The following is a 23,559-nucleotide window of genomic DNA, read 5'->3' on the forward strand; positions in this document are numbered from 1 at the left end:
CAAAGGCGGTGAGAGGGACTGATGGGCTGTTTTTGGTGACACAGGTGATCATTGGGACAGACAGGGCCGGCGCGCAGGGGTCTAAGGAGGGCCTGCCACGTACCCCCTTTTAGACACCCCTTGAGACCCTGCCTTACGTGATGGCCTAGGTGGAATAAGACCCTTACACAAGAGGACAGAGTTCATTCGGCGTGGCAGTCTACGCAGAGTTTCCTAAAATCTCGTCTTTGGTGTTTCTCAGAAGAAAGCCACACAGGCTTGGAATGTCACAGTTGTGGGTTAGGTTTAGGTCAAACAATGACTGCTCTTTCATTTCTGCATCAACTTTACCTTTAGTGACTGTATTAATGCCTATTGGCCGCAAAGCCTTGGAAGCGTTGAGTTCCTCCTGAACAGAAACCCACCTGAACAATTTTGAAAAAGAGATCCAGTGTTCCCGCCCAGTTTCGAACTGGGGACCTTTCGCGTGTAAGGCGAACGTGATAACCTCTACACTACGGAAACCTGTGGCAAAGGTGTCAGATCTTTTCATCTCATGCATCTTGGAGCGGGAATCAAATTACAAATTGCGTTGCGCTCTTCAGTTCGCAAATACCTTCTATTTTTAGCAGCAAACCGAGAATTTCTCCAGTTGTTTGCGGGAATCCTCTGTGGCCATTTCTTCTTTGCTTTTTTCCCCACTTTCATTTAATATATGTATATTTATGTGTTGTACAAAATATTGGGTCTTTGAGTGCACCGGCCATCTGTTCATCTAAACTACCAGGTCAAAAGTACAGAGTACTGTCTGCGTGGGTATTACCGCTGCCTAGTGTGGCTTAATAATTATCTCTACACCTGTGTAAAGACGGGCCTTCGTGATGCAGAGCTGCTGCTCAACAGAGGGCCACTCAGGCAAATCTCTTTTTTCGTGTTCCTCAGAAGAAAGCCAGACAGGCTTGGAATGTCACAGTTGTGGGATAGGTTTAGGTCAAACAATGACTGCTCTTTCATTTCTGCATCAACTATACCTTTAGTGACTGTGTTCATGCCTCTTGGCCGCAAAGCCTTGGTAGAATTGAGTTCCTCCTCAACAGAAACCCACCTAAACGATTGTGAAAAGAGATTCAGTGTTCCCGCCCAGTTTCGAACTGGGGACCTTTCGCGTGTGAGGCGAACGTGATAACCACTACACTACGGAAACCCACTTCCTAAGCAAGTCCGAAATCATTGTGTGCAGGCTCAGCAAAATGCGCATAAAGGCTAAACCTTCTGAAGCCAACTGTCGGCTCAAAGGGGTTCATACATTTCTTCAAAAGGAGACAGCTGTTTCTGCTCGGTTTCGAACCGAGGACCTTTCGCGTGTTAGGCGAACGTGATGACCACTACACTACTGAAACTCCACGGTCTAACGCTAGAGTGCTTTTTGGGCGAATATTTATACTGTGATGTGCCCGAAAGCAAATAGACAATCGGCGTAATCCCCACGCACAAGAGGACAGAGTTCATTCGGCCTGGCAGTCTATGCAGAGTTTCCTGAAACGCTACCCTTGACTTACCTCGGAATTAAACACTTGCAGCTTGATATCAAGCTGAAACCTGCCTTCCTGTGCTAGTCTCAAACTAACAAACCCAAAGTTTCAAGAACACAGGAGAAACTCGAAAATTTCTCTTGGTGATTTTTGTTGGTCAAACTTTCGAGTTTCTCCAATCTTCTTGAAACTTTTAGTTTTTTTGAGCCGAGATTTCAAGTTTCTCCAATCTTATTGAAACTCACCACAGGGGTAGCACGTGTCCAGACTAGCATGGGAAATCAGGTTTTAGCTTGATATCTCTTCAGAAAGCTGAGACATGGACTTGCCACGTACAATCTATCCCATTGTAAAAAAAACAGACTGTTTGTGGTCAGTGGAATTCCGAGGGTTTAACACCTCTGGGTGCTTCGGGAGTAAGCGAGGAGCCACCTGAACAGGTTTATTTGCAGATTCGTTGACAATTGTGTTGAATTTCAAGAAGGTTAGCCATGTGTTAGAAACTGCTACGGCTTGCATCGTTTTATCAGAAAATAACACTCCAGATGGATGTGTTTTAAAGTTCGTCAAGGGGATAAAAAGGCTACTTGTGGGCACGTAGGGGATCAGGGGGACACATAGACAGCTTGCGGTCACAGTTTTTGTATTACCAGTGGACAGAAGCGCAATTAGTGGTCACAAAGGCGGTGAGAGGGACTGATGGGCTGTTTTTGGTGACACAGGTGATCATTGGGACAGACAGGGCCGGCGCGCAGGGGTCTAAGGAGGGCCTGCCACGTACCCCCTTTTAGACACCCCTTGAGACCCTGCCTTACGTGATGGCCTAGGTGGAATAAGACCCTTACACAAGAGGACAGAGTTCATTCGGCGTGGCAGTCTACGCAGAGTTTCCTAAAATCTCGTCTTTGGTGTTTCTCAGAAGAAAGCCACACAGGCTTGGAATGTCACAGTTGTGGGTTAGGTTTAGGTCAAACAATGACTGCTCTTTCATTTCTGCATCAACTTTACCTTTAGTGACTGTATTAATGCCTATTGGCCGCAAAGCCTTGGAAGCGTTGAGTTCCTCCTGAACAGAAACCCACCTGAACAATTTTGAAAAAGAGATCCAGTGTTCCCGCCCAGTTTCGAACTGGGGACCTTTCGCGTGTAAGGCGAACGTGATAACCTCTACACTACCGAAACCTGTGGCAAAGGTGTCAGATCTTTTCATCTCATGCATCTTGGAGCGGGAATCAAATTACAAATTGCGTTGCGCTCTTCAGTTCGCAAATACCTTCTATTTTTAGCAGCAAACCGAGAATTTCTCCAGTTGTTTGCGGGAATCCTCTGTGGCCATTTCTTCTTTGCTTTTTTCCCCACTTTCATTTAATATATGTATATTTATGTGTTGTACGAAATATTGGGTCTTTGAGTGCACCGGCCATCTGTTCATCTAAACTACCAGGTCAAAAGTACAGAGTACTGTCTGCGTGGGTATTACCGCTGCCTAGTGTGGCTTAATAATTATCTCTACACCTGTGTAAAGACGGGCCTTCGTGATGCAGAGCTGCTGCTCAACAGAGGGCCACTCAGGCAAATCTCTTTTTTCGTGTTCCTCAGAAGAAAGCCAGACAGGCTTGGAATGTCACAGTTGTGGGATAGGTTTAGGTCAAACAATGACTGCTCTTTCATTTCTGCATCAACTATACCTTTAGTGACTGTGTTCATGCCTCTTGGCCGCAAAGCCTTGGTAGAATTGAGTTCCTCCTCAACAGAAACCCACCTAAACGATTGTGAAAAGAGATTCAGTGTTCCCGCCCAGTTTCGAACTGGGGACCTTTCGCGTGTGAGGCGAATGTGATAAACACTACACTACGGAAACCCACTTCCTAAGCAAGTCCGAAATCATTGTGTGCAGGCTCAGCAAAATGCGCATAAAGGCTAAACCTTCTGAAGCCAACTGTCGGCTCAAAGGGGTTCATACATTTCTTCAAAAGGGGACAGCTGTTTCTGCTCGGTTTCGAACCGAGGACCTTTCGCGTGTTAGGCGAACGTGATGACCACTACACTACAGAAACTCCACGGTCTAACGCTAGAGTGCTTTTTGGGCCAATATTTATACTGTGATGTGCCCGAAAGCAAATAGACAATCGGCGTAATTCCCACGCACAAGAGGACAGAGTTCATTCGGCCTGGCAGTCTATGCAGAGTTTCCTGAAACGCTACCCTTGACTTACCTCGGAATTAAACACTTGCAGCTTGATATCAAGCTGAAACCTGCCTTCCTGTGCTAGTCTCAAACTAACAAACCCAAAGTTTCAAGAACACAGGAGAAACTCGAAAATTTCTCTTGGTGATTTTTGTTGGTCAAACTTTCGAGTTTCTCCAATCTTCTTGAAACTTTTAGTTTTTTTGAGCCGAGATTTCAAGTTTCTCCAATTTTATTGAAACTCACCACAGGGGTAGCACGTGTCCAGACTAGCATGGGAAATCAGGTTTTAGCTTGATATCTCTTCAGAAAGCTGAGACATGGACTTGCCACGTACAATCTATCCCATTGTAAAAAAAACAGACTGTTTGTGGTCAGTGGAATTCCGAGGGTTTAACACCTCTGGGTGCTTCGGGAGTAAGCGAGGAGCCACCTGAACAGGTTTATTTGCAGATTCGTTGACCATTGTGTTGAATTTCAAGAAGGTTAGCCATGTGTTAGAAACTGCTACGGCTTGCATCGTTTTATCAGAAAATAACACTCCAGATGGATGTGTTTTAAAGTTCGTCAAGGGGATAAAAAGGCTACTTGTGGGCACGTAGGGGATCAGGGGGACACATAGACAGCTTGCGGTCACAGTTTTTGTATTACCAGTGGACAGAAGCGCAATTAGTGGTCACAAAGGCGGTGAGAGGGACTGATGGGCTGTTTTTGGTGACACAGGTGATCATTGGGACAGACAGGGCTGGCGCGCAGGGGTCTAAGGAGGGCCTGCCACGTACCCCCTTTTAGACACCCCTTGAGACCCTGCCTTACGTGATGGCCTAGGTGGAATAAGACCCTTACACAAGAGGACAGAGTTCATTCGGCGTGGCAGTCTACGCAGAGTTTCCTAAAATCTCGTCTTTGGTGTTTCTCAGAAGAAAGCCACACAGGCTTGGAATGTCACAGTTGTGGGTTAGGTTTAGGTCAAACAATGACTGCTCTTTTATTTCTGCATCAACTTTACCTTTAGTGACTGTATTAATGCCTATTGGCCGCAAAGCCTTGGAAGCATTGAGTTCCTCCTGAACAGAAACCCACCTGAACAATTTTGAAAAAGAGATCCAGTGTTCCCACCCAGTTTCGAACTGGGGACCTTTCGCGTGTAAGGTGAACGTGATAACCTCTACACTACGGAAACCTGTGCCAAAGGTGTCAGATCTTTTCATGTCATGCATCTTGGAGCGGGAATCAAATTACAAATTGCGTTGCGCTCTTCAGTTCGCAAATCCCTTCTATTTTTAGCAGCAAACCGGGAATTTCTCCAGTTGTTTGCGGGAATCCTCTGTGGCCATTTCTTCTTTGCTTTTTTCCCCACTTTCATTTAATATATGTATATTTATATGTTGTACGAAATATTGGGTCTTTGAGTGCACCGGCCATCTGTTCATCTAAACTACCAGGTCAAAAGTACAGAGTACTGTCTGCGTGGGTATTACCGCTGCCTAGTGTGGCTTAATAATTATCTCTACACCTGTGTAAAGACGGGCCTTCGTGATGCAGAGCTGCTGCTCAACAGAGGGCCACTCAGGCAAATCTCTTTTTTCGTGTTCCTCAGAAGAAAGCCAGACAGGCTTGGAATGTCACAGTTGTGGGATAGGTTTAGGTCAAACAATGACTGCTCTTTCATTTCTGCATCAACTATACCTTTAGTGACTGTGTTCATGCCTCTTGACCGCAAAGCCTTGGTAGAATTGAGTTCCTCCTCAACAGAAACCCACCTAAACGATTGTGAAAAGAGATTCAGTGTTCCCGCCCAGTTTCGAACTGGGGACCTTTCGCGTGTGAGGCGAACGTGATGTCCACTACACTACGGAAACCCACTTCCTAAGCAAGTCCGAAATCATTGTGTGCAGGCTCAGCAAAATGCGCATAAAGGCTAAACCTTCTGAAGCCAACTGTCGGCTCAAAGGGGTTCATACATTTCTTCAAAAGGGGACAGCTGTTTCTGCTCGGTTTCGAACCGAGGACCTTTCGCGTGTTAGGCGAACGTGATGACCACTACACTACAGAAACTCCACAGTCTAACGCTAGAGTGCTTTTTGGGCCAATATTTATACTGTGATGTGCCCGAAAGCAAATAGACAATCGGCGTAATTCCCAAGCACAAGAGGACAGAGTTCATTCGGCCTGGCAGTCTATGCAGAGTTTCCTGAAACGCTACCCTTGACTTACCTCGGAATTAAACACTTGCAGCTTGATATCAAGCTGAAACCTGCCTTCCTGTGCTAGTCTCAAACTAACAAACCCAAAGTTTCAAGAACACAGGAGAAACTCGAAAAATTCTCTTGGTGATTTTTGTTGGTCAAATTTTCGAGTTTCTCAGGGGGACACATAGACAGCTTGCAGTCACAGTTTTTGTATTACCAGTGGACAGAAGCGCAATTAGTGGTCACATAGGCGGTGAGAGGGACTGATGGGCTGTTTGTGGTGACACAGGTGATCATTGGGACAGACAGGGCCGGCGCGCAGGGGTCTAAGGAGGGCCTGCCACGTACCCCCTTTTAGACACCCCTTGAGACCCTGCCTTACGTGATGGCCTAGGTGGAATAAGACCCTTACACAAGAGGACAGAGTTCATTCGGCGTGGCAGTCTACGCAGAGTTTCCTAAAATCTCGTCTTTGGTGTTTCTCAGAAGAAAGCCACACAGGCTTGGAATGTCACAGTTGTGGGTTAGGTTTAGGTCAAACAATGACTGCTCTTTCATTTCTGCATCAACTTTACCTTTAGTGACTGTATTAATGCCTATTGGCCGCAAAGCCTTGGAAGCGTTGAGTTCCTCCTGAACAGAAACCCACCTGAACAATTTTGAAAAAGAGATCCAGTGTTCCCGCCCAGTTTCGAACTGGGGACCTTCCGCGTGTAAGGCGAACGTGATAACCTCTACACTACGGAAACCTGTGGCAAAGGTGTCAGATCTTTTCATCTCATGCATCTTGGAGCGGGAATCAAATTACAAATGGCGTTGCGCTCTTCAGTTCGCAAATACCTTCTATTTTTAGCAGCAAACCGAGAATTTCTCCAGTTGTTTGCGGGAATCCTCTGTGGCCATTTCTTCTTTGCTTTTTTCCCCACTTTCATTTAATATATGTATATTTATGTGTTGTACGAAATATTGGGTCTTTGAGTGCATCGGCCATCTGTTCATCTAAACTACCAGGTCAAAAGTACAGAGTACTGTCTGCGTGGGTATTACCGCTGCCTAGTGTGGCTTAATAATTATCTCTACACCTGTGTAAAGACGGGCCTTCGTGATGCAGAGCTGCTGCTCAACAGAGGGCCACTCAGGCAAATCTCTTTTTTCGTGTTCCTCAGAAGAAAGCCAGACAGGCTTGGAATGTCACAGTTGTGGGATAGGTTTAGGTCAAACAATGACTGCTCTTTCATTTCTGCATCAACTATACCTTTAGTGACTGTGTTCATGCCTCTTGGCCGCAAAGCCTTGGTAGAATTGAGTTCCTCCTCAACAGAAACCCACCTAAACGATTGTGAAAAGAGATTTTCGAACTGGGGACCTTTCGCGTGTGAGGCGAACGTGATAACCACTACACTACGGAAACCCACTTCCTAAGCAAGTCCGAAATCATTGTGTGCAGGCTCAGCAAAATGCATTCATACATTTCTTCAAAAGGGGACAGCTGTTTCTGCTCGGTTTCGAACCGAGGACCTTTCGCGTGTTAGGCAAACGTGATGACCACTACACTACAGAAACTCCAAAGACTAACGCTAGAGTGCTTTTTGGGCCAATATTTATACTGTGATGTGCCCGAAAGCAAATAGACAATCGGCGTAATTCCCACGCACAAGAGGACAGAGTTCATTCGGCCTGGCAGTCTATGCAGAGTTTCCTGAAACGCTACCCTTGACTTACCTCGGAATTAAACACTTGCAGCTTGATATCAAGCTGAAACCTGCCTTCCTGTGCTAGTCTCAAACTAACAAACCCAAAGTTTCAAGAACACAGGAGAAACTCGAAAAATTCTCTTGGTGATTTTTGTTGGTCAAATTTTCGAGTTTCTCAGGGGGACACATAGACAGCTTGCGGTCACAGTTTTTGTATTACCAGTGGACAGAAGCGCAATTAGTGGTCACATAGGCGGTGAGAGGGACTGATGGGCTGTTTGTGGTGACACAGGTGATCATTGGGACAGACAGGGCCGGCGCGCAGGGGTCTAAGGAGGGCCTGCCACGTACCCCCTTTTAGACACCCCTTGAGACCCTGCCTTACGTGATGGCCTAGGTGGAATAAGACCCTTACACAAGAAGACAGAGTTCATTCGGCTTGGCAGTCTACGCAGAGTTTCCTAAAATCTCGTCTTTGGTGTTTCTCAGAAGAAAGCCACACAGGCTTGGAATGTCACAGTTGTGGGTTAGGTTTAGGTCAAACAATGACTGCTCTTTCATTTCTGCATCAACTTTACCTTTAGTGACTGTATTAATGCCTATTGGCCGCAAAGCCTTGGAAGCGTTGAGTTCCTCCTGAACAGAAACCCACCTGAACAATTTTGAAAAAGAGATCCAGTGTTCCCGCCCAGTTTCGAACTGGGGACCTTTCGCGTGTAAGGCGAACGTGATAACCTCTACACTACGGAAACCTGTGGCAAAGGTGTCAGATCTTTTCATCTCATGCATCTTGGAGCGGGAATCAAATTACAAATTGCGTTGCGCTCTTCAGTTCGCAAATACCTTCTATTTTTAGCAGCAAACCGAGAATTTCTCCAGTTGTTTGCGGGAATCCTCTGTGGCCATTTCTTCTTTGCTTTTTTCCCCACTTTCATTTAATATATGTATATTTATGTGTTGTACGAAATATTGGGTCTTTGAGTGCACCGGCCATCTGTTCATCTAAACTACCAGGTCAAAAGTACAGAGTACTGTCTGCGTGGGTATTACCGCTGCCTAGTGTGGCTTAATAATTATCTCTACACCTGTGTAAAGACGGGCCTTCGTGATGCAGAGCTGCTGCTCAACAGAGGGCCACTCAGGCAAATCTCTTTTTTCGTGTTCCTCAGAAGAAAGCCAGACAGGCTTGGAATGTCACAGTTGTGGGATAGGTTTAGGTCAAACAATGACTGCTCTTTCATTTCTGCATCAACTATACCTTTAGTGACTGTGTTCATGCCTCTTGGCCGCAAAGCCTTGGTAGAATTGAGTTCCTCCTCAACAGAAACCCACCTAAACGATTGTGAAAAGAGATTCAGTGTTCCCGCCCAGTTTCGAACTGGGGACCTTTCGCGTGTGAGGCGAACGTGATAACCACTACACTACGGAAACCCACTTCCTAAGCAAGTCCGAAATCATTGTGTGCAGGCTCAGCAAAATGCGCATAAAGGCTAAACCTTCTGAAGCCAACTGTCGGCTCAAAGGGGTTCATACATTTCTTCAAAAGGGGACAGCTGTTTCTGCTCGGTTTCGAACCAAGGACCTTTCGCGTGTTAGGCGAACGTGATGACCACTACACTACTGAAACTCCACGGTCTAACGCTAGAGTGCTTTTTGGGCGAATATTTATACTGTGATGTGCCCGAAAGCAAATAGACAATCGGCGTAATCCCCACGCACAAGAGGACAGAGTTCATTCGGCCTGGCAGTCTATGCAGAGTTTCCTGAAACGCTACCCTTGACTTACCTCGGAATTAAACACTTGCAGCTTGATATCAAGCTGAAACCTGCCTTCCTGTGCTAGTCTCAAACTAACAAACCCAAAGTTTCAAGAACACAGGAGAAACTCGAAAAATTCTCTTGGTGATTTTTGTTGGTCAAATTTTCGAGTTTCTCCAATCTTCTTGAAACTTTTAGTTTTTTTGAGCCGAGATTTCAAGTTTCTCCAATCTTATTGAAACTCACCACAGGGGTAGCACGTGTCCAGACTAGCATGGGAAATCAGGTTTTAGCTTGATATCTCTTCAGAAAGCTGAGACATGGACTTGCCACGTACAATCTATCCCATTGTAAAAAAAACAGACTGTTTGTGGTCAGTGGAATTCCGAGGGTTTAACACCTCTGGGTGCTTCGGGAGTAAGCGAGGAGCCACCTGAACAGGTTTATTGGCAGATTCGTTGACCATTGTGTTGAATTTCAAGAAGGTTAGCCATGTGTTAGAAACTGCTACGGCTTGCATCGTTTTATCAGAAAATAACACTCCAGATGGATGTGTTTTAAAGTTCGTCAAGGGGATAAAAAGGCTACTTGTGGGCACGTAGGGGATCAGGGGGACACATAGACAGCTTGCGGTCACAGTTTTTGTATTACCAGTGAACAGAAGCGCAATTAGTGGTCACATAGGCGGTGAGAGGGACTGATGGGCTGTTTGTGGTGACACAGGTGATCATTGGGACAGACAGGGCCGGCGCGCAGGGGTCTAAGGAGGGCCTGCCACGTACCCCCTTTTAGACACCCCTTGAGACCCTGCCTTACGTGATGGCCTAGGTGGAATAAGACCCTTATACAAGAGGACAGAGTTCATTCGGCGTGGCAGTCTACGCAGAGTTTCCTAAAATCTCATCTTTGGTGTTTCTCAGAAGAAAGCCACACAGGCTTGGAATGTCACAGTTGTGGGTTAGGTTTAGGTCAAACAATGACTGCTCTTTCATTTCTGCATCAACTTTACCTTTAGTGACTGTATTAATGCCTATTGGCCGCAAAGCCTTGGAAGCGTTGAGTTCCTCCTGAACAGAAACCCACCTGAACAATTTTGAAAAAGAGATCCAGTGTTCCCGCCCAGTTTCGAACTGGGGACCTTTCGTGTGTAAGGCGAACGTGATAACCTCTACACTACGGAAACCTGTGGCAAAGGTGTCAGATCTTTTCATCTCATGCATCTTGTAGCGGGAATCAAATTACAAATTGCGTTGCGCTCTTCAGTTCGCAAATACCTTCTATTTTTAGCAGCAAACCGAGAATTTCTCCAGTTGTTTGCGGGAATCCTCTGTGGCCATTTCTTCTTTGCTTTTTTCCCCACTTTCATTTAATATATGTATATTTATGTGTTGTACGAAATATTGGGTCTTTGAGTGCACCGGCCATCTGTTCATCTAAACTACCAGGTCAAAAGTACAGAGTACTGTCTGCGTGGGTATTACCGCTGCCTAGTGTGGCTTAATAATTATCTCTACACCTGTGTAAAGACGGGCCTTCGTGATGCAGAGCTGCTGCTCAACAGAGGGCCACTCAGGCAAATCTCTTTTTTCGTGTTCCTCAGAAGAAAGCCAGACAGGCTTGGAATGTCACAGTTGTGGGATAGGTTTAGGTCAAACAATGACTGCTCTTTCATTTCTGCATCAACTATACCTTTAGTGACTGTGTTCATGCCTCTTGGCCGCAAAGCCTTGGTAGAATTGAGTTCCTCCTCAACAGAAACCCACCTAAATGATTGTGAAAAGAGATTCAGTGTTCCCGCCCAGTTTCGAACTGGGGACCTTTCGCGTCCCAGCCGAAAATAGTTAAGCTTAACTTCTCTTAACTTTTCCCATTCATTCTCTGTGGTAGTGCTTAACACTACGGATGCGATATATTTGTGGCCACACGTAGATTCCCCGGCGCTGTTTCGCCTCTTCCGTGGCGCGGAATTCAAACAGCCTGGTGTCATCTGTCAATCATTCGTAGCGAGTGGAGGAGGGGAGGAGACCAGCTTCACGATCGGAGAGATATGTTTACCGAATTGTTGTACAAAACAAAACAAGTTTGCTGACAAGCATTAACTGTCTAAACTACCTTCGCAAAAGTTTTACCTCAGGTGACCGCTGTTTTTACGTAAGAGTGCGAGATCAACACAATTAACGTTAAGCGAGAAGGTAGGTTAAGTTGAATGCTACGTTACTTTAGCAATATTCACTTTCTGGATTGTAAATATTTTATCATATAAATTACATGTATATTCTCATTTAATGGTATTGTGTTAATTGTGTTGATTGGTTTGTGATGTTAGGAAATATTAAACCAAACTCATCGTTGAAAATACAGCAGTTATTTTATATAATTGTTATAGTTTCTTTGTAAGAGTCAATGTTTCATAATTAATCTCTAAGTACTTGTTAAATTTTTTTTAAATGTTAACAATGCAATATGATACTCATAATTTAATTAATATGTATTAAACACACATATTACATTTATTACATATATATTCTATATTATTATATATATTACTAAACTGTGTGTATATAAAACAACATTTTGAATTAGTTAAACTTGTTTTAATATATACATGTACACATTTTCATATTAAAAATATATATACTTACTCATATATTGAGTGGATTAAATAAATATTAAATAACACTTATGCTCTAAGGCTGCATTTATTAAGGAAAAAAACTGTAATATTATGAAATATTATGGCAAGTTAAAATAACTGCTGCTGATAACTGTCTTATTTCACTATATTAAGTATTTTTATGTGGTCATGATTTCAGAACAGCATCATGAAGAAAACTGTTTTTTTTTTCCCCGGGAGATACAAGGTGTCTTTCAGGAAAGGCCCATCAGGCCATTTACGCCGGGACCCATCAGAAGAGGCAAAAAGAATTAAAGACAACCCTTCACTGCAGAACAAGTCAACACCTCAAAGAGAAGATCTGGTCAGGATGAATGCCCGTTCTGTTGTCTTACAGAGAGGAGGGGATGTCTCTGACAAGCAAGACGTGTTGGGAGAATATATTCTACAGTTTGGCAAATACAAGGGCCAGTCTTTCAGGTGGTTACTAGAGAATGATGTCGGCTATGCTTTGTACCTGTCCAATAAGGTTGAGGAAGAAGAACAGGCTGGGTAGTTCAACCCAGAGGGTCCTTGCAAAGATAGTCTAATTTCCTTTATTGAATACTCAAGAAGCTTTAAGGAAATTGATGACCTTAAACGGTATCTGTCTCAAAGGACAGATCCATTGCCAGTTTTGATGGAGGAAGACAATACTGTTGGATTTGGAACAAGAGCTCAAGACACTTGGAGACAAATTTGGGATACCAGGGCAGAAGGATATGCTTTCTTTATAATAAAGCAGAAGTGTGTTCCAGGCAGCAAAATGTACAACTTGCAGCAGTATCTTTTAAAACAGCAGCAACAACAGCTGACGATAAACAATCCTCCGGTGCCCCCACCATCAGCTTCCACTGCAAGACCACTTGTTTCTTCCAGTACTGCTTCTGATCAGCCTGGTAAGTTAATAAAATTCATGCAAATGTGCTTATATTGTTACTTAAAGCCTACTGATCCATTGATTTTGTTTTATAGTGATGGAGGAGGATGAAGAACTGGAGAGGATAATGCTGAGTCTGTCTCCAACAAAGTATCTCACACAGCTGAGTAAGTGAATCACAAGTCACGTCATGTATGTTATACAGAGCCATGTCAAGTTCAGCATGTTTTTGACACATGCAATTGCACATACTGGAGCAAAAATTTTCAAATTATAATGCTTAATTTTCAGGATCATCTGCAGCCACGGGATCCACAGTCTTGTCTACAGCAGGTTACTTTCCTAATCAGATTCAGAGGCTTATTCGGTTACATATAGACTTATCCTCCATTTCTGAATTTAATTATCTTATTTGTTGCTTTGGCAGTGTTCTTGTCTGTTCTAAAAAACATGTTTTTTTTGTTCTAACTATAATTAAGGGTTGAACATACCAGTGGTGAGGGTGAGTGCACTTCATGAATTGTATGCATGGTATTTAAAGTGTCATTTGCTGTTATAAGTGGAATGTTTACTTACAGAGTTTTGAACATTATTAGAATTTTTATTCCTAGAATAAATAGAATGATATAATAAACAATGATTCATGCGTTACATTAAATAAGTCATTTAATGTAGTCAAGACAATTAAATACACATCATGTACATTCAGTTTTTTAATATATTTTTTATTTCCTCCTTTTCCTGTTCCGTGCAGGTCTGCCGCAGCCTCCATCAACATCAGTTCCTGTGTGTAGGCCTTCTTCACAGGGTGAAGGCTCTGTACCACCTGCAGAAACACAATCAACACCTGCACCAATGCCATCTGCACTGACTGAAGCCCCTCTTCTCAGCTACAAAAAAGGTAAAGACAGTTAAATACACATCATGTGCAATCATTGTTAATACACACACACACACACACACATATCTTTTTTGTGTTCCATGCAGTTCTGTCGACATCACATGCAGTTTCTAGTTCTCCCAGTCCCAGTATGCCTTCTTCACAGACTGATGTGCCTGTACCACCTTCTGCTGCACAATCAGCACCTACAGCTCCTGCATCAATGCCTTCTGTACAGAAAGAAGCACCTGTTCCTAGCTACTTGCAAGATATCAGCCGCTGGAACTGCTCTCTTCAACAAAGAATTTGGATGAAGACAGAGATGGAATCCATGGGGCTCTGGCCAGGATCACACCCAGTAAGACACCTCATGAATATGGTCTCCTTATGGCGCTATCCACCTCAGCCTGAGCTTAAAGAGACAAACACTGGCCTTCCATCACCCAAATACTTCCAACTCCATCCCTTTTTCATTTGGAAACCTGAGCACAGTATAATGGAAAGGCTTAGGAACAATTACATCCTGCCTTGTCTTTACAGATGTCAAAATCCAAACGTTGTGTCCTCTGGTGTGGGAAGACCCAGAGTGATCCTTGGTATTACTGGGCAATTTTACATCCTTGCTTCACGTCTGTGTTGTAAGGCATGCAAAAGATACTGGTTTGCTGATAAACCTCAGTGGCCGGACATTCTACCACAGCGATTCAGAAACATCTTGCCAGCCTTCCTCACCCATAAGAAGGCAATCTGTAAAACAGTGATGGATGAAAAAATCTGGAAAATCCCCTAATGACATGGCCAACCAGCTGTCTGAGGTGCTTCACCTTAAATTTGAAAGAGCACATCTGGCTTACCTTCTCAGTGTGCAGAATGTCAGGGATGCTGAAGCAGGGCTGTATGGTCAGAAAACCATCACTGGGGCACTGAGGAAGGATGACACACCTGCACCGTTTGGGGATTACGGAGACACTGATGGGTGGAATGGGGTGTCTGTCTCTGCACACTATTTAATAGAGTGCCTCCTTCATGAATATCAGCGGCAGGAAGCAGCTCTCACTCAGCTCCTATAAGGCACTTTTGGACAGGTGTTCAGGTCAGATCACACACGCAAAGTTGCTAGAAAAGTGACCCTCTTATCTGGCACGATGTCATCCTATGCTGTGATGAATGAGAACTGGATGATTCTGTCCCGGGTGATGCTGCAGAGTGAAAGTGAGCAGTCATCGGAGTCAATGTACTGTGGGCTATCAAATCGCTACAGTGCTGCTGGTATTCCCAAGGCCAAGTACCAGTGGGTGGACAGGTATAAATCATCACATCTAACCAAACATTACATCAAGTGGTGTAAGCAAAGGTTATGAATACATTAAAATGTATTTTTTTCCCCCTTTATGTACTTAGGGACTGCTGTGCCGCTTTCAGAGTGATGGACCCAGGACCTTATGAGCACCAGCAGTGGGAAGCCTGGAGGACCACAGAAGCTACTGTGGCAGAGGTTACATCAGGAAACCTCAAGAATTTACATGCCGCTTGCAGGAAGTTCAACGAGGACATGGTTGTTAAACTGGACTTGTTTCACTGTATGCGGCGGTTCACCAGGGAGTGTGTTTCGGAGCACCATCCTCTGTATGGCTTTTTCTGCCAGTTCATCTCTTCTGCCTTCTCTGTAGTTGATCAGGGTGACCTGGAGAAACTGAAGAACGCATACAGATTATGTGGTATCGAGCCTGCTAATCCCACCAAGCTGCACATCAGAGAGCATTGTAGGACAAAAGTGCCACATCCCAGAGAGCTGGTTCAAAGGGTGGAAGAAGTGTTACACCATTTCTATCTGGCAAAGGATCCCAACAACATCTTCCTTTTCAAACCCTCAATGTTAAAATTATGGTGGATTCAGCGTATCCACATCCTTAGAGGCTGCCTGAGTGATCCTGAGGTGGAGGAAGGAATCCTCTACAGATATGGTGGGACCCTACAGCTGAATCATGTCAAGGGTGATGGAGCTGCTGTGCCCATTTGGATCCCTGTGAGAGGCACTTCACAGCAGGAGGGGTTTCATTTCCACCAGGCTCAGTGGGTAACTGGCAATCGTGTCTCTACTGAGTTGTTCCAGGCACAGGGTATGACTGGTGTGGCACGCTGGAATTATCAGTGGCTGGTGGACCTGAAGCAGCCTGGGGTTGTCTTACCTGGAGTGTTTGACCCTGTTTTGATGATAGAGTTAAACAGGGCATCTATAAAAGTGACAGGGCAACCCAAATATCCAGCCTTGCACATCTCCAGCAGGGACACAGGAGAGAGGTTTGGCCTGCAATATGTGGAGCCAGGTTGTTGACCTGTGCCTCTTGACTTTGACAAGCACAAAAGCAGGAAGACAGACCTAGGAGATGTGGAGATGCAAGAGGAGTCTTCATCTGGCGTTCCGTTCTCATTCCCATCTCAGGTATGCCTTTTAAAAAAATGTATACGTTTTTTTTTTATTAAAAAAAATAAATTTATAATTCTCACTTGCATATTGCACTCATTTTTTTAGGAATGCTTAAAGGATACCTCTTCTGCTGAGACCCCTCTTGCTGCAGAACCAGAGGCTACCTCACAGGCTGTCATTTTTCACCAGTTTCCTACACCAAGTGCTGTGACAGTGAAGGAACAAACATCAGAGGAGTGTCTTTTAGTTGGAGGTAACTATATAATACATACAGGCGTCAATGTGTGTAATCTGTCTGCCTCATCTATGGACACAGAAAACATATACTTAAGTTAGTAATTTTGTGAATCTCTTTTAGAACTCCCAAGCACATCACCACTGCCTGTAGCTGCTTCTCCCTGTTCTGCTCGCACTGGACCTATTAAGACCGGTGGCCGAGTTTTTGTGTTAAACCATAATAGATGGACGGATCCAATGAGAAATATCATTGATGGTCTGCTGGCCAAGCATCATGGGAGCAAGGATCTCCTTACAAAGGTTGATGCTGAATATGCTGCTATGGTACAGAGTGCCTGTACTGACCCCAACAGCCTTCTGCATTCCACCACAAAGCAGCACATAAGCAGTTACATAAAACACCTTGCTAAAAAAAAGAACACTAATGCTTCTCTCAACACCAGCCCAGAAAATCTCTTGGAGACACAGCAGTTATGGCAGCGTCTTCACTCAGGCAGTGAAACAATCAGTGTCCCAGTGACAGTACTGGCACCTGCCCCAGTCAATCCACCTGCAAAGGCTGTTCCTGAGGCTGTCCCTCTGGACCAGACAGCATTCGAGAAGATGGTGAAGGACATCATAGAGAAGCAGCAGGCAGTTCAGCAGCAACAACAATTGCAGGTGCTGCAAAAAAAGCAAACCAGATCCTGTTTAGCCTGTGGCCAGCCTAAGTCTCGATACATGGGTGATGGCTCCTCAATACATTTCTTCTATCAAGGTAGTGATGTTAAATACTTCTACTGCTCCAAGAAAGTATTTGACACACAAGCCCCTTTCACACTGCACGTCGGACCCGCAATATTCCCGTAACATTGCCTGGTCCCCTTCTGTGTGAAAGCAACCACGTCCCGGAATTGATTGCCGAATTGAACCCGGGTCGGGGACCTAGTAACATTGCGGTAATCGATCCGGAACGAGCGCTGTGTGAACAAAAGCCAGATCTAATTCCGTATCGAAGTGATGACGCGCGTTATCGCGCGACTCTTTTACCGGCTGTTTTGAAGGAAGATCAACATTCGCGACGAAAACATATGTGCAAACTGTAATGAAGCAGAGATCAGTTAGTTCCTCATTTTCTGCGCTGACGCCGAGATCGTTTGCTTGCTTCAGTTAAAGTATAACGTGCCAAGCGTTGTCGACTCGTACATTACACGTCACGCGCTGATGTCACGTGTCGTTACGGGATCTTCTAGGGTTGTGTGTGAAAGCACGCACATATACCGGGTCATCACTGGCAGTGTGAAAGTGCCAAATCTAGCGACCAGGGAACAATTACAGGAACACTTTACCCCTGTATTTGACGGAATGGCAGTGTGAAAGGGGCTATATTCAGCAGAGGGCCTGACCAACCCCAGAATGCCTTTTGAAGATTTTGCAGAGACTCCTTTTTTTCAGCGGGAACTGGAGGCCTCTAAGCAGAGAGGGACAGAAAGGAAGAGGGTCACTGATGAGAGAAGCAAGCGAAAGTCAGCAGTGGAGCATCCTACTGGTCGTCTGTGCAGATTCTGCCACCTGCCACTGAAACAAGGACTCAACAGTCCTCATATTCACACTAGTTTACCTGGAGTGGCAGGCAAATACATTTACTGTCCTGCTAGTGTTTTCTCTTTATCAGGCTCAGGGAATGAGAGCAGAAATGCCATGGAGAGACTTTCAGCAGTCTCCATTCTATGAGACTGAGAAGCAGAGGTGGATAAACGAAAAAAAAAAAAAATGACTTCACTGTGCTACAAAACAATATTTGAGATCTGGGCATGTCATTTGCCAAAGACATTCTTGCACAAGGTTATGTAAATAACCTTTTACATTTTTTTTAAATAAATTATTTCATTTATTTCCATTTGTTCATTAAAGCACAGAAAGGATTCTTTTATTCTATTGCATTGTATTTTAGTGAGGTTTTATTTTGTTGACTTGCATTGTTAATAACTGTTATAACTAAACTGTCTACATAATTATTTAATTTTAAAAATATTTTTTTCTTGTTTTTTTCCCCGTTATCCACAACTTTAGATTATATTATCATTATTGTTGTTGTTGTTATTTAATCTATAATTGTAAATTATTTTATTTATATTTCAGTTCATTAAAATACCAAAAGTAATATATTTTATTGTATTGCATTGTATTTTAGTGTTTTTATTTTTATTTTATTGACTTGCATTATTTTATCTTGCCTCATAAACACTATATGTTAATAACTGTTGCTATTAAACTCTTTTTTAATTTAAAATATGTGTTTCTTGTATTTCCCCCCGTGTTATCCACAACTGTAGATTTTATTATTATTACTGTTGTTTAATCTGTAATTTTAAATTATTTATTCCCATTTGATCTTTAAAATACCTGAAACATTGACCTTATTTCCATTGTATTTTAGTGTTTTTTATAAGTAAATTTTATAGACTTGCGTTGTTATTACCTTTCTCAGATTTGTAAACACTAAATGCTAATCACTGTTACTATTAAATATATATAATTGTTCATAATTATTTAATTTACAACACAATTTAATTGTTTTTCCTGTGTTCTCCACAGCTTTGGATTTTATTATTGTTGTTGTTTAATATATAATTATTTAATGTATATTTATTCAACTATTATATATTTTGGTAAGTACTGTACTTTAATAATTAAATTTTTCAGTTTTATGTAATATATGAATTACTGACCTAGATAGATATATATATATATATATATATATATATATATATATATATATATATATATTCTGTACATAGTTATACAAATATAAAATTAATTTCTTTCAAAATAAAGTCCTGAAATATTACCAAATGTTATTTTTTAATTATTCAAATTGTTCTATATTAAAAATAACTTCCCTATAATAATGTAAATATTTATTAAGATCGTTGCACATTTTAAGTGTATCTGGATGAAAAACGAATACAAACTTATTTTATGGTGTTTGTGGCCGAGACGGGATTCGAACCTCTAATTCTATGTATTTTTTACGTCCCGCCTCCCTGGAATTTCCTTCGTTCCTATTGGCTAGTCAGCACTCTACACCTATCCGCGACTGGCCTTCGCGTGTGAGGTGAACGTGATAACCACTACAATATGGAAACCCACTTTCTAAAGAAGTCCGAAATCGTTGTGTGCAGGCTCGGCAAAATGCGTGTAAAGGCTAAACCTTCTGAAGCCAACTGTCGGCTCAAAGGAGTTCATACATTTCTTCAAAAAGGGACAGCTGTTTCTGCTCGGTTTCGAACCGAGGACCTTTCGCGTGTTAGGCGAACGCGATGACCACTACTAACAGACAATCGGCGTAAGTCCCACACACAAGAGGCCAGAGTTCATTCGGCCTGACAGTCTATGCAGAGTTTCCTGAAACGCTACCCTTAACATACCTCAGAATTAAACACTTGCAGCGTGATATCAAGCTGAAACCTGCCTTCCTGTGCTAGTCTCAAACTAACAAACCCAAAGTTTCAAGAACACAGGAGAAACTCAAAAATTTATCTTGGTGATTTTTGTTGGTCAAATTTTTGAGTTTCTCCAATCTTCTTGAAACTTTGAGTTTTTTTGAGCCGAAATTTAAAGCTTCTCCAATCTTCTTGAAACTCACCACTGGGGTAGCACGTGTCTAGACTAGCATGGGAAAGCAGGTTTTAGCTTGATATCTCTTCAGAAAGCTGAGATATGGACTTGCCACGTACAATCTATCCCATTGTAAAAAAAACAGGCTGTTTGTGGTCAGTGGAATTCCGAGGGTTTAACACCTCTGGGTGCTTCGGGAGTAAGCGAGGAGCCACCTGAACAGGTTTCTTGGCAGATTCGTTGACCATTGTGTTGAATTTCAAGAAGGTTAGCCATGTGTTAGAAACTGCTATGGCTTGCATCATTTTATCAGAAAATAACACTCCAGATGGATGTGTTTTAAAGTTCGTCAAGGGGATAAAAAGGCTACTTGTGGGCACGTAGGGGATCAGGGGGACACATAGACTGCTTGTGGTCACAGTCTTTGTATTACCAGTGGACAGAAGGGCAGTTAGTGGTCACATAGGCGGTAAGAGGGACAGATGGGCTGTTTGTGGTGACACAGGTGATCATTGGGACAGACAGAACTGGCGCGCAGGGGTCCAAGTGGATATTAAATTATGTTGTGGGATAATTAAATATATTCTAAATAAACTACAAACTTAAAATTATATAAATTTATTTTGTTCTCACGTTCTTTCTTGTAACACCTCCCTCTCAGTGACAACAGCTGACTGAGCGGCTCTTTATGCAGCTCATTATGCAGGGCTTTTGTAAATCACAATGATATTCATGATAGTTGACGCCTACTCGCATATGACTTTTGCCAACAAAAAGTGTTTTAGAAAATTTAAATAAATGTATTGTATTCTGTAAGTGAGTAAACAAGAAGATTTTCACATAATTTACAAAGAAAAATTCTCGGCTACAAGCTCCAGTTCTCAGTTAGGACAAAGGACCATAGAAAGCACAATTACCATCACAGAAAGCTAAAGCAATACTGCAAAGCCCTCCTGTAGTCGGCAGGGTTTGAACCTGCGTGGGGAGACCCCAATGGATTTCAAGTCCATCACCTTAACCTCTCTGCCACGACTACGTCTAGTGGTAGGCTGCCTGCCCCCTTGTCTGGTGGAGCCCTGCACAGGCCAAGCGTCAAAAACAAAATTAAGAAGAAAGATGAGGTGGTAAAAAGAAAATTCAACCTTCCCGTACACACAACGGCAGAGGGTTGCCGTGACTCGGATTCGAACCGGGGTTGCTGCTGCCACAACACAGAATACTAACCACTATATGATTTTTTTTTTTTTTTATTGAATAAATTAATCAATTCAAACATACATATCAATTATTCACATAGAAAAATACATAAGATTCTTTCTTTGACATAAAAAACTTCTACTTTGAATTGACAGACATCTTACTTACATTTAAAAGAAGTCATTAAATAGTTTAATCTTTTAAAAAAGACCATTCAATCCCCAGCTCTTTGAAAACCTTTAACACCTCCTGAGTAAAAATATTATAAAAAACATCAATCGTTTCCTCCAACTTAAAATAATAAAACAGACTTTCAACATATTTTTCTACTTTTCTCCTGAACACATTCCATACATCGATTAAAACATTTTCCTTTTTCATCACCACTCTTCTTTCCCATATCGAACTTTTCATCAGCATTACAAGTAAATTAATCAGCTTCTCATGTTTACATTTCTCATTTATGCCCAACATTAACACCTTTTCCCACTCAAAGTTCCCATTTCCTTCTCCTCTCAAAATTAAAATCATGCTTTTACATCTCTCATTAAAATCTTTCAGCTTATCACAATATAAAAACAAGTGTAAAAACCCTTGTCCCACTGAGGAGAAATCAGGCTGCCATGTGTCATCCTATGTAATGAGGTTTTTCAGTGCTGGGCCTGGGGACTGACAGCACTGCACAATTTGGAGGTCTGTCTTATTCTACTCACTCTGTGAGCGTGCTTTCCTAAAGAGCTGACCATCAGAATCAGGTGTGCCGAACAAGGGAGATCCCCTGGAGCAGGAAGGAACACCGCTCCAGTACAGAGTCACCAGAAGAGATGGACCATAGTGATTGCAAGTTGAGGCCACTAAAAGCGACAGACCTTCGCCCGAACAGGGACTTGAACCCTGGACCCTCAGATTAAAAGTCTGATGCTCTACCGACTGAGCTATCCAGGCTCTTGTGGAGCAAGGGCTTCTCACGTTCTATATAACAGCTTTTACAACAAGCTGCCCAGAAGAGACGCAGGGGTCACGGGATGAAGGCTAGAAGCAGTTATGGCACAGAGAGCGAAGGGCAAAGGACCATATAAGGCACAATTACTGTCACAGAAAGCTAAAGCAATACTGCAAAGCCCTCCCGTAGTCGGCAAGGATCGAACCTGCTCGGGGTGACCCCAATGGATTTCGAGTCCATCGCCTTAACCTCTCGGCCATGACTACACCTAACGGTAGACTGCAAGCCCCCTTGTCTGGTGGTTCCCTTCAGAAACAAAATCAAGCAGAAAGATGAGGTGGTAAAAAATGTTTAACCTTCCCGTATACTCAAAGGGTTGCCGTGACCCGGATTAGAACCGGGGTTGCTGCGGCCACAACGCAGAGTACTAACCACTATACGATCCCGGCGTGCCACTGGCTCACCAAACACAACCCCTGGAGCCCGGATACAAGAAGCACTAGCGCCGTGTTTGTCCATCGAAGAGGGACTGGACATTTCGCAAATCACTGCGAGGACCGTGAAAAATGCATGGACGCTTGTCCTCACGGACATCAGCAAACAGCGTAGTCGGCAGGATTCGAACCTGCGCGGGGAGACCCCAATGGATTTCTAGTCCATCGCCTTAACCACTCGGCCACGACTACAGAAGTAGACCAATTTCTGCTCAGTTTGTGTCCAACACTTCTGTCTGACCTATTTGCAACCAACCCAGCTCATTTAGCAAGCAGAGATTGCAAGCTAGCCCTGCAAATGGGAAGAACAGTGGTCCCACTGAGGAGAAATCAGGCTGCCATGTCTCATCCTATGTAATAGGGTTTTTCAGTACTGCCCCTGGGGACCGACAGCACTGCACAATTGGGAGGCCTGTCTTATTCTACTCACTTTCCTAAAGGGCCGACCGTCAGAATCAGGTGTGCATTGGGGAGATGCACTGATCCCCGGGATCAGGAAGGAACATCGCTCTAGAACAGAGTCAGCAGAATCAGAATCAGAATCAGAATGAGCTTTATTGCCAGGTATGTTTACACATACGAGGAATTTGTTTTCGTGACAGAAGCTCTGCAGTACAACAGAATGACAGCGACAGAACATAAAGCACATAATAAAAGAATAAAAAATACAAATAAGTATATAGTGAATGACAACATACAAATGACAATTGTAGGCAGGTATATTACAAAATGAAGTTATGTACGTACATATATATTGTGTGCAAAATTTAAGTGTATACTAAGTATGTGTGTTAGATAAATAAAGTGTGTGTGTATATAAATATAAAGTGTAGTGTGTTCGCCGTTATTATCAGCTGTTCATAAGATGGATTGCCTGAGGGAAGAAACTGGTCCTGTGTCTGGT

At 43.2% G+C, this 23,559-nt stretch overlaps 1 protein-coding gene and 18 non-coding genes across 19 annotated transcripts; 1 reads left to right on the plus strand and 18 right to left on the minus strand.

The window, feature by feature from the left end:
• Window positions 1-431: 431 nt before the first annotated feature.
• Window positions 432-504, minus strand: trnav-uac (transfer RNA valine (anticodon UAC)). The gene has a single exon. It is a non-coding gene; the product is annotated as a tRNA-Val (tRNA).
• Window positions 505-1,110: 606 nt separating this feature from the next.
• Window positions 1,111-1,183, minus strand: trnav-cac (transfer RNA valine (anticodon CAC)). The gene has a single exon. It is a non-coding gene; the product is annotated as a tRNA-Val (tRNA).
• Window positions 1,184-1,306: 123 nt separating this feature from the next.
• On the minus strand, window positions 1,307-1,379 carry trnav-aac (transfer RNA valine (anticodon AAC)). Its single transcript has one exon. It is a non-coding gene; the product is annotated as a tRNA-Val (tRNA).
• A 1,241-nt stretch (window positions 1,380-2,620) lies between these two features.
• On the minus strand, window positions 2,621-2,693 carry trnav-uac (transfer RNA valine (anticodon UAC)). The gene has a single exon. It is a non-coding gene; the product is annotated as a tRNA-Val (tRNA).
• A 606-nt stretch (window positions 2,694-3,299) lies between these two features.
• Window positions 3,300-3,372, minus strand: trnav-cac (transfer RNA valine (anticodon CAC)). Its single transcript has one exon. It is a non-coding gene; the product is annotated as a tRNA-Val (tRNA).
• A 123-nt stretch (window positions 3,373-3,495) lies between these two features.
• trnav-aac (transfer RNA valine (anticodon AAC)) lies at window positions 3,496-3,568 on the minus strand. Its single transcript has one exon. It is a non-coding gene; the product is annotated as a tRNA-Val (tRNA).
• Window positions 3,569-4,809: 1,241 nt separating this feature from the next.
• trnav-uac (transfer RNA valine (anticodon UAC)) lies at window positions 4,810-4,882 on the minus strand. Its single transcript has one exon. It is a non-coding gene; the product is annotated as a tRNA-Val (tRNA).
• A 606-nt stretch (window positions 4,883-5,488) lies between these two features.
• Window positions 5,489-5,561, minus strand: trnav-cac (transfer RNA valine (anticodon CAC)). The gene has a single exon. It is a non-coding gene; the product is annotated as a tRNA-Val (tRNA).
• Window positions 5,562-5,684: 123 nt separating this feature from the next.
• trnav-aac (transfer RNA valine (anticodon AAC)) lies at window positions 5,685-5,757 on the minus strand. The gene has a single exon. It is a non-coding gene; the product is annotated as a tRNA-Val (tRNA).
• An 810-nt stretch (window positions 5,758-6,567) lies between these two features.
• trnav-uac (transfer RNA valine (anticodon UAC)) lies at window positions 6,568-6,640 on the minus strand. The gene has a single exon. It is a non-coding gene; the product is annotated as a tRNA-Val (tRNA).
• A 741-nt stretch (window positions 6,641-7,381) lies between these two features.
• trnav-aac (transfer RNA valine (anticodon AAC)) lies at window positions 7,382-7,454 on the minus strand. The gene has a single exon. It is a non-coding gene; the product is annotated as a tRNA-Val (tRNA).
• An 810-nt stretch (window positions 7,455-8,264) lies between these two features.
• trnav-uac (transfer RNA valine (anticodon UAC)) lies at window positions 8,265-8,337 on the minus strand. The gene has a single exon. It is a non-coding gene; the product is annotated as a tRNA-Val (tRNA).
• A 606-nt stretch (window positions 8,338-8,943) lies between these two features.
• trnav-cac (transfer RNA valine (anticodon CAC)) lies at window positions 8,944-9,016 on the minus strand. Its single transcript has one exon. It is a non-coding gene; the product is annotated as a tRNA-Val (tRNA).
• Window positions 9,017-9,139: 123 nt separating this feature from the next.
• On the minus strand, window positions 9,140-9,212 carry trnav-aac (transfer RNA valine (anticodon AAC)). Its single transcript has one exon. It is a non-coding gene; the product is annotated as a tRNA-Val (tRNA).
• Window positions 9,213-10,453: 1,241 nt separating this feature from the next.
• Window positions 10,454-10,526, minus strand: trnav-uac (transfer RNA valine (anticodon UAC)). The gene has a single exon. It is a non-coding gene; the product is annotated as a tRNA-Val (tRNA).
• A 4,012-nt stretch (window positions 10,527-14,538) lies between these two features.
• On the plus strand, window positions 14,539-18,353 carry LOC127938319 (uncharacterized). The gene is made up of 4 exons (XM_052534853.1): window positions 14,539-15,059; window positions 15,158-16,199; window positions 16,290-16,437; window positions 16,543-18,353. The coding sequence occupies exons 1-2, from the start codon at window positions 14,902-14,904 to the stop codon at window positions 16,089-16,091; spliced, it is 1,092 nt and encodes a 363-aa protein (XP_052390813.1). The 5' UTR covers window positions 14,539-14,901; the 3' UTR covers window positions 16,092-16,199; window positions 16,290-16,437; window positions 16,543-18,353.
• A 3,737-nt stretch (window positions 18,354-22,090) lies between these two features.
• On the minus strand, window positions 22,091-22,163 carry trnak-uuu (transfer RNA lysine (anticodon UUU)). Its single transcript has one exon. It is a non-coding gene; the product is annotated as a tRNA-Lys (tRNA).
• Window positions 22,164-22,345: 182 nt separating this feature from the next.
• On the minus strand, window positions 22,346-22,427 carry trnas-cga (transfer RNA serine (anticodon CGA)). The gene has a single exon. It is a non-coding gene; the product is annotated as a tRNA-Ser (tRNA).
• Window positions 22,428-22,765: 338 nt separating this feature from the next.
• Window positions 22,766-22,847, minus strand: trnas-aga (transfer RNA serine (anticodon AGA)). The gene has a single exon. It is a non-coding gene; the product is annotated as a tRNA-Ser (tRNA).
• Window positions 22,848-23,559: the final 712 nt, after the last annotated feature.

The sequence above is a fragment of the Carassius gibelio genome, chromosome A20, assembly GCF_023724105.1.
Source record: "Carassius gibelio isolate Cgi1373 ecotype wild population from Czech Republic chromosome A20, carGib1.2-hapl.c, whole genome shotgun sequence".
NCBI classification, from domain to species: Eukaryota; Metazoa; Chordata; class Actinopteri; order Cypriniformes; family Cyprinidae; genus Carassius; species Carassius gibelio.

What these genes read in the sequence shown, in the direction of transcription:
- LOC127938319 (XM_052534853.1), top strand. Translation starts at nt 14,902, where the DNA reads ATGTCATCCTATGCTGTGATGAATGAGAACTGGATGATTCTGTCCCGG. An exon ending in AAGTACCAGTGGGTGGACAG is followed by an intron (nt 15,060 to 15,157) that starts GTATAAATCATC and finishes TTATGTACTTAG; the next exon opens with GGACTGCTGTGCCGCTTTCA.